The 8335-nt window shown below is 35.2% G+C and overlaps 1 protein-coding gene across 1 annotated transcript in view; it reads right to left on the reverse strand.

The window, feature by feature from the left end:
* The window catches only part of Il6st (interleukin 6 signal transducer), a 42660-nt gene that overhangs the window by 18046 nt on the left and 16279 nt on the right, over positions 1-8335 (reverse strand). The window contains exons 3-6 of the mRNA XM_010626893.3: positions 5774-6079; positions 4607-4727; positions 713-879; positions 47-201 (exon numbers count right to left, since the gene is read on the reverse strand). Of these exons, the coding sequence (XP_010625195.1) occupies positions 47-201; positions 713-879; positions 4607-4727; positions 5774-6079 (749 nt within the window). The remainder of the gene's footprint in view (positions 1-46; positions 202-712; positions 880-4606; positions 4728-5773; positions 6080-8335) is intronic.

The following is an 8335-nucleotide window of genomic DNA, read 5'->3' on the forward strand; positions in this document are numbered from 1 at the left end:
AAAAAAAAAAAAAAAAAAGAAGGATCAAGAAAGACTTTTAATTTACCTGGCTCCAAGCTGAAGCATCTTTGGCCTTATAATGAATGTTGTATTTGAGGCTTATAACATTCGTAATTCTTGGGTTGATCCATGTTAATTTTAAGATACTAGACAGCTCTTCTGAGTTACTCACTGATAAATTATAAGGTGGATTGGGCTTCACTGAAGAATAAAATAAACACTAATGTTGATCATCCTTTACAACTTTATAAACAAAGTCAAATATATACTCTTTATTTTTCAGTACTGTATTTATTTATTCTTACCAAATTAATTTCTTTGGAAACAATGATGTTATTATGGAAAGATTTCTAAAGAAACTTAGTTTTCCTTGTCAATTTAATATATTTGTTATATTTTTTCTGGTTCAGATATTAAAAGACAAAGATAAATCAAATTTTTAAAAAGAGAATAAAAATGGAATAAGTATACTATAATTGCAAAGGTATAAAATGTCTGAGAATTGGACAAATACCACAAGGTAATATTCAAAGTGAAAACAGCTTAGAGTGTGGTTATATTATAGCTATTTTTCCAAGTTATATTAAATATTGTTGATTAAATGATGGCAAAAATCACTAAGCTAATTAAATAAATGTTTTTTTCTACATTAAAATCTGAAACAATTTATAAGCCACTGTAATAAACTCTTTAAATTCAGGAGTTCAGATACCTCTATCTATAGGATCAAAGTTGATATGATTGGATACAGCCTTCCCAAGGGCATTCTGTGCTTCTACCCAGACTTCCACGTTGACAAAATACACGGGAGAATAGGCAACAGTGCATGAGGTGGGAGTGTCAGGTTTTGCTTTACAATCAGGAAACTTCTCTGTTGCCCTAAATACAAAAATGGAGAAGTAATTAAAACTAGATTTGAAAAAGTTATTTGAAAAGAATTTGATGAGACTAAGGTTTTTGCAGCAAAGTTTGCTATAAATTAACCACTAAACATAAACATTTTTAAAATTAACCTTTCTTTAAAATTGAGTGTGGGCTATATCTTAAAATTATTTTAACAATTTTAATCTTAAAAATGCTGTACTTCAGAATGTCATGCTGAAGCCCACTGATCTATTTCCTTGTGATCCTACTATAGTAGTCCCCACCTATCCACATAGAAATGTTCCAAGATTCCCAGTAGAACACCCGATACCTCAGTTAGTATCAAACTCTCTTATGCTTTTTCCTATATATGCATACCTATGATAAAATTGAATGTGTAAGTTAGGTACAGTTATGAGATTAACAACAATAAAAACAATAATCCTAACAACATGCTGTAATAAAAAGTTATGTGAATGTAATTTCTCTCAAAATATCTTGTACTGTACTCACCTTTTTCCTTGCGAGGGTGTGAGATGATACAGTATCTATGTAAGGAGATGAAGTGAGGTGAATGACACAGGCACAGTGAGACATCATGCTGATGCTACTGACCTCCCAAAGATTAATTCAGAAGGAGAAGTATCTGTTTCATCATGGATCACCAGGCCATGATAATGTCAGGAGTAGATGAGACTCGTGGGTGGGGATCTTTGATCTTGACTTTTTTGGGAAGAACATCAGCCTAAGAAGTTGTTGTCTCTGTTTTAGTCACCAAAGTGTTGCTAAAGAGGTTGTTAATTCTTTGGTGATCACAAAGGTGAACATAAAGGAATATATTCCACCTGAGGCATATATTCATAAATTTGTTAATGTCTGTGCAGGTCAAAACACTAGAATATCTCTACAAAGTTTACATTGATGGTTGTTTTAGTTTCTTCTTTACCTTCTTTCTCTATATGATTCAACAAGTTCTTCCAATTACTCATTTGTTAGTATTTCTCAACACCCTTCAGTATGTTGTTCGACTTCTTCATCAAGCATGTTGGCAAATCTTTCACCATATTATCTTGCAGCATGAATGATTTTACAACTTCCATGGGAAATCTTTAACAGCATTCACATCTTTACTCCATAAATTCTGCCAGCAGGTATTTAGTTTCTGGTTTTAATTCACCCACTGCAGTTCTGATGAACGTGACTGCATTACCAATCGTAAATGATTTCCAACAGTGCTTTGCATGCAATTTAAAGTCTTCATCAATTGCTAATTAGATGCAATCAAATGCCAGGTGGGCATATATGGGACTTGACAAACCAAATGATTCTCTGGTCTAGGGCTAAAGCAGTAAAATTATATTTTGAGGCAAAAATACCACTTTCTCAGTTTCTTTTTTTTTTTTGGTACAGATTCAAAAAGGGTAGATGCACTATTTATCATTAATAGGACTTTAAATTCCAACCCTTCCTCTTCCAAAGATTTTTTTTTTCAACTTCTGGGACAAAGAACTGAGGGAACCACTCCATAAACAATATGACTGTCACCCACACTTCCTGATTATGCTGCCAGAGGGCAGATAATTTTTGTTTTTGATGAGAACATAGAGGTTCCTCACTCATATACTACAGTAGGCTTTATCATATGCCCTGAAGAGTGGTCACACAGTACAGAGTCAATATGTCCTTCTATGTTTTATGCCTTGGTGCCTCCTTTGTACCTTAATGAATGTAAGTTCTAATGGGCACCTTCTTCCAGATGGTATCCCTTTTCCTTGGTCAACTTCAACTTTGCTGGAAATGTGGCAGCAGCATCCTCATAGGCAGACAGTCACATCTAATCCTGAATCTGCACAAGCATCCCTTACTTATAGTAAATGACTTGATTTCACTTGCTGAAGTTTGTTTACGGAGCAACATGTTGCCATCACTCAGAACATGCTTTTTGTTCATATCATCCATTCATGAATTTAATGCCATTTCCATATTAACCAAGCTTTCATTATGCATTGTGGCTATAAATTTTGTGGTTTGAAGGGTGAAAGCAAAACTAACAAAAATTTCTTTAACAAATTTACAGACAAAAATTTGTTCTTTACTGTGGATTGTAGCAGCCCCGAGCACATTTTTTCTTTCCTTCTTAGAGAACTTTTACCTTTTCATTTAAAGGAAACACAATACAACTTCTTTTTGGCATATCCAAACTGATAGCATCACTACTCTCAGGCTTTGGAGGCATTATTAAGTACATTAAATGTCACTTAACACAAACACTGTGATATCACCAAAGACAATCTGATAACTACAATGGCAACCAAGTGAGTGACAGGCAACACATAGAGCAAGGATATGCCAGACAGAGGGGTGAATCAAATCCTGGTCAGAATGGAGGGGAGAAGTCTGAGATTTGCATCAAGCTCCTCAGAACTGTATGAAATTTAAAACTTAGAAATTGTTTATTTTGGGGATTCTCCATTTGACAACTGAACCCATCGATAAGGGGAAACTTCGTACAGTTTTTCTCTTTTCCTGAAATTGACTTCTTAATGTCCCAGCAATGTCCTTCTTTAAAACCCTTTGTGTATAAGGTTAAGCTTCCTTACAAGGAGTGTAGGGTGGATGAAGCTTAACCTTATGTATGAGTGTAATATGCTAGAAGATGAGAGTGGATTAAGCCAAAAAGTTTCCTCAGACTCTTTCTAAGTCCAGCTCAGGCATCTCTTCTCAAAAGTACATACAACTTGGGCCGGGGAATTACCTTGGTGGTGCTGCAGCCTACCTTGCCTGAGTTCGATCCCTGGTACCACAAAAAAAAAAAAAAAAAAAAAAAAAAAAAAAAAGTGCACGACTTGTATGAAAAATATTTTTGATAAAAAAAAAAATCAAACCCAAACTGGATAATGTATAAAAGTCATATTAAAAACTGAATTCCAGGGCTGGGGATTTAGCTCAGTGGCACCGTGCCTGCCTCACAAGCACAAAGTCCTAAGTTTGATCTCTGATACTGCAAACAAACAAACAAACAAACAAAAAACTGAATTCCAGCAGAGTGGAAAAAAAAAAAAAAAAAAAAAAGGAAGAAAGGAGAAGAAAAAAAAAAAAAAAAAAAACCAGCAGCAGCAGGCAGAAGTTAGAATTTAAGAAAGATATACAAGGTGCACCTGGTGTTGCATGCCTGTAATCCCAGCACTGGGGAGGCTGAGGTGAGTTCAAGTCTAGTTTGAACTACATAGTGAGACCCTGTCTCAAACCAAACCAAACTAAACCAAACAAATAAACAAAACAGAGAGAGACTTACAAGAAATATAAATGTGCAATGTATGGAGTTTCTTGGATCTCAATTCAAACTGGGAAAATTAATACTTTACTGACTCAAAATCTGGTATTAAAATATTTAAATTATTTACCTTTAACAATGACATAGGTTATAATATTTTAAAGTCCTTATCTTTTAGAGATTTGTACTGAAATATTTATGAATGGAGTATGTATAAACTTTTCCTCAAGATAAAATGTGGGGGAGTACACACAAAGAAGATTGGTCATGAGTTGATTGCTATTGAAGGTGAATGATAAGGTTTTATTATAGAACTCTTTCTACTTTCACATATATATTTGAGATGTTCCAAAATTAAATTTTAAAATGTTTAGAAATTTACATTCAATATTATCGTTTGGCAAAGTAAAGGTTCTGGCAAAACTGTCTTAACAGATGCAACACAAAAGAAACATAAAAATAACTTACCACTCAGATTTTAAAGTGAAATTTGTTTCCAACTGTGTTTCCCTTCCAGGATCCCACTGACACTTCATTTTCTTCCCTTCATTCACAATGCAATTCAAATTTTTAGGTTTTTCTGGCGGAACTAAAAGGAAAATAATTTGCTATTTTCAAAAACCTTTATATTCACAAATATTATCCAGTTTATATACCACCTAAAACATCTAAATGAGATAGAAAAAACAAACCTGAAACAAAACTATATCTAATGAAAGACTGTGACTAAAAAGTTAACTTCTATTCAAACTCCTAAACTTCTTTTCAGGTAGTAATATATATCTTCTGTCATAATTGTTATTACTAGTTTGTTTCACGTTAAATTTGTACGTAAAAGTCAACTTTCATTTATAACTAGATAAAAACATCAACAATTTCTCCATTAGTTATATTTTTAAAACCTATGTTAAGGGGATTTAGCTCAGTGGTTCCATCATCTGCCTCACAAGCACAAGGTTCTGAGTTCAATCAAAGCACCAAAAACCAAAAACCAAAAACAAAACCTATATTAGTAAGAGGCAATTAAATAGATTCAAAAATGATTCATTTATATGCTGCTTTTTTTTTGGAGGCAGGGTCTCACTGTATAGTTCAGGTTGGACCTGAACTCACTATGTAGCTCAGGCTGGCCTGGAACTTGTGGCAATCCTCCTGCCTCAGCCTCTTGAGTGCTGGGATTATAAGTCCAAACTCTTCTGGAAGAAAAGCTAATGCTGAAATCATGAAGTTTGGGTGATGCACAAATCTGACAATCCACATTAGGACTATACTTATTATATTCTTCATTATGACCTTTCAGAAGGACTTTCTTTAGTATTTATTAATCTTTTCCAGGTAGCTACTTTGTGTGTATTTTCTCTATATTTGCGGGGCTCAGGTCAAAACACTTTTCTAGAAAACTAACAATTGCTTGACTTTCAGGAAAGAGATAAAAATTGTGTTAATCTTTAGGAATTTCTTCACATTAGTAATGTAAGTATAGGTCCTACCTCTAAGTTTATGTTTTTAAAAATATGTCTAAAATTCACTGAGCCCATGGATTACTGCATTTCATAAAGGCTATCTATCAGACAGCTTAGAAATGTACATCAACAGTCATGACAAACCCTGAAATAAGATAAAAACAAAACTTACAGCCTACTCGCATTCTGACTCCATAGATATTCATCTCAATCTGTCCGAATGCAAGAATGTTGCATATAAGCTGAACATTTGATAAACTTATATTTGTCAAGGTGACACTGGATGTTGTGGCATTTATGACGGTATACTGTTCCTCAGGAATAAGAACACGGTTTGCTTTCCAGACAATGTGAGAAGCATTTACTTCATAAGTACTCATACATTTTTCCTTTAACACACACAATGCAGTGAAATTAGAACCACTTAGGATAACTGGAGATTCAGGGTTGATAACACCGCATGTTTCCACAAGATCACCTGCAAAGGAACAACATTTTTGAAAATATGAAGAGACTGAGGTAGGTATGTACTATAACTCACCAGTAGACTGTTTCCCTAGCACATGGTGAGTCCCTGAGTTTGAACCCTGGCATCCCCACTCACAACAAAAGGTCTTTCTGGTACTATTATCATTATTATTTTGGAGATAGGATCTCACTATGTAGTTTGGGCTGGGCTTGAACTTATTATGTAGCCCAGGCTGGCCTCAAACTCAAGTGATCATCCTGAATCAGTCTCCTTAGTGCTGAGATTACAGGAGTGTGCCACTACATCCAGTTTCTTTTGTCTGATTTTGGTATGAAGGTAATGTTGGCCTTACCCCAGAGATATTTTAAAGTAAATACTCTAAAACTATATTCACTGCAGTCTCTTTCAAACATATTATTTTTTATTCTTCTCTACTAACAGCATCACTCCCATCCAGTTATCCAGATCAGATACCTTGAAGTCACCTTCAGTCTCTCTAGTTAGCTTCTTCTAACCTCAAAGCTAACCATAATGCCCTAACTCGAGCCCTATACATCACATTTCCACAATTAAAACACGAAAGTTTATGACTTCTTCCTCTACCATTCCTACTTCTCCTCACCGCCTCTAAAGTTGAAAATGGGGGTGGCACAAGATGAATAGTATGTCCCACACTAGCTATAAACTCAGTACATGCTGGTGCCTCATTAGAACCAACAATTTTTTCACTAAATTTTGCAGAAGTATCATCCATTTCAAGTTCTATATTTTTAGCATGTTTATCAACCTTTTGTCATTAACACTGCTTGGAATGCTAAAGCTTAGGCCATCATATTTTCTTAGCTGGACCTCCAGTTCACCCTACTACACAACTGTTACCACAGTTATGGTTCTAAAATGATAGTCATTTACTATTTACTAGCTATATATTACTATCAAGATATAAGTCCCAAATATTTGGCATGACTTTATTCTCTTTCTCTAGCCTCAGTGTCCACAAACTTAAGCTAGATTTCCCCAATCAATGCCACTGGTCAATGGGTGCTTGAGTTGTTATCCACTCTATATGGGTTTCAGTTTTCTCACATGGAAAATAAAGTTCATAATGGCTATCCTGAAGGTTTTTTAAGAATAAAAGTTAGTTGTGTAAAACACATAGCACAATGCCTAGTACTCAGTAGGCCTCCAATAAAGGATACTCACACTGATAGGGTCCAGAAGGTTTTATTAGAAGTGTAATATCTTATATCTAGAAGTCCCCTAAGGCCTCATATACTTATAGATGGGGCTTTTGGGAAGTGAATGGATCATGGCTGTGTGATACTGGATTAGTCCACTGATTAGTTTAAAGTAGTTCTGGGTGTCTATGATGGACTTACTGAAGAAAGAAGACCCACCCTGGGTAGAGTTGTCATGCTTGTAGCCTCCACAGAATAAAAAGGGATAGAAAGAAGGAAGACTCACTGCTTTCTGCCTGCCCTGTCATGGACTGTTTCTTCTGTGCCATGTCTTCTACCACACTGCCCTGCCTTGAAACTCAACTATGGATTAAAACTTCTACAAACTGTGAACTAAAATAAACTTTTCTGCCTTTAACTTGAAGGTACTGGGTATTTTGTCCCAGCAGTGAGAAAAGTAACAAAGACAACAGGGGACTGGCTCTAGCAATTAATGATAAAAGGCATCATGGATTGTAGAACTAAAAAAACCTGGGAAGTCATTTACTTCAACTTTTTATATTACAGATAAGCCAGGTGTGGTGGCACAGCACTGGGAGACTGAGGCAGGAAGATTGCTAGGAGTCAAGGCCAACCTGGGTTACATAGTGAGTTCAAGGCCAGCCTGAATTACAGAGCTGTCTCAAAAAAAAAAAATAAATAAAAAATTTACAGATAAAGTTCAGTAACATGAGAGTCAACTTCAATTATCAGCTAAATTGAATTCCCAAGTTGGCCTCAAGCTAGACAGCAAAAAGAATAAAACTACCTTGAAAAGTTAAACAGTCACTGTATTTTCCTAGTCCATATCTTTCAAAGTTAGCCAGAGGAATTAAAAGTCCTTGAGGTCTTGAGGTTAACATTGTATAGTACTGGGACTTGTCATATGCCCAATTAGGATCAGAGTTGGAATGTGTATTCCTTTGTTTTAAAATGTAAAATGTGGCTGGAGCCAGGGATTTAGCTCAGTTGTGCCACAACTGCCTCACAAGCATAAGGTCCTGAGTTGGATCCCTGGTACCAAAAAAAAAAAAAAAAAAAAAAAAAA

The sequence above is a fragment of the Fukomys damarensis genome, unplaced genomic scaffold (assembly GCF_012274545.1).
Source record: "Fukomys damarensis isolate Sample0158 unplaced genomic scaffold, DMR_v1.0_HiC HiC_scaffold_1, whole genome shotgun sequence".
NCBI classification, from domain to species: Eukaryota; Metazoa; Chordata; class Mammalia; order Rodentia; family Bathyergidae; genus Fukomys; species Fukomys damarensis.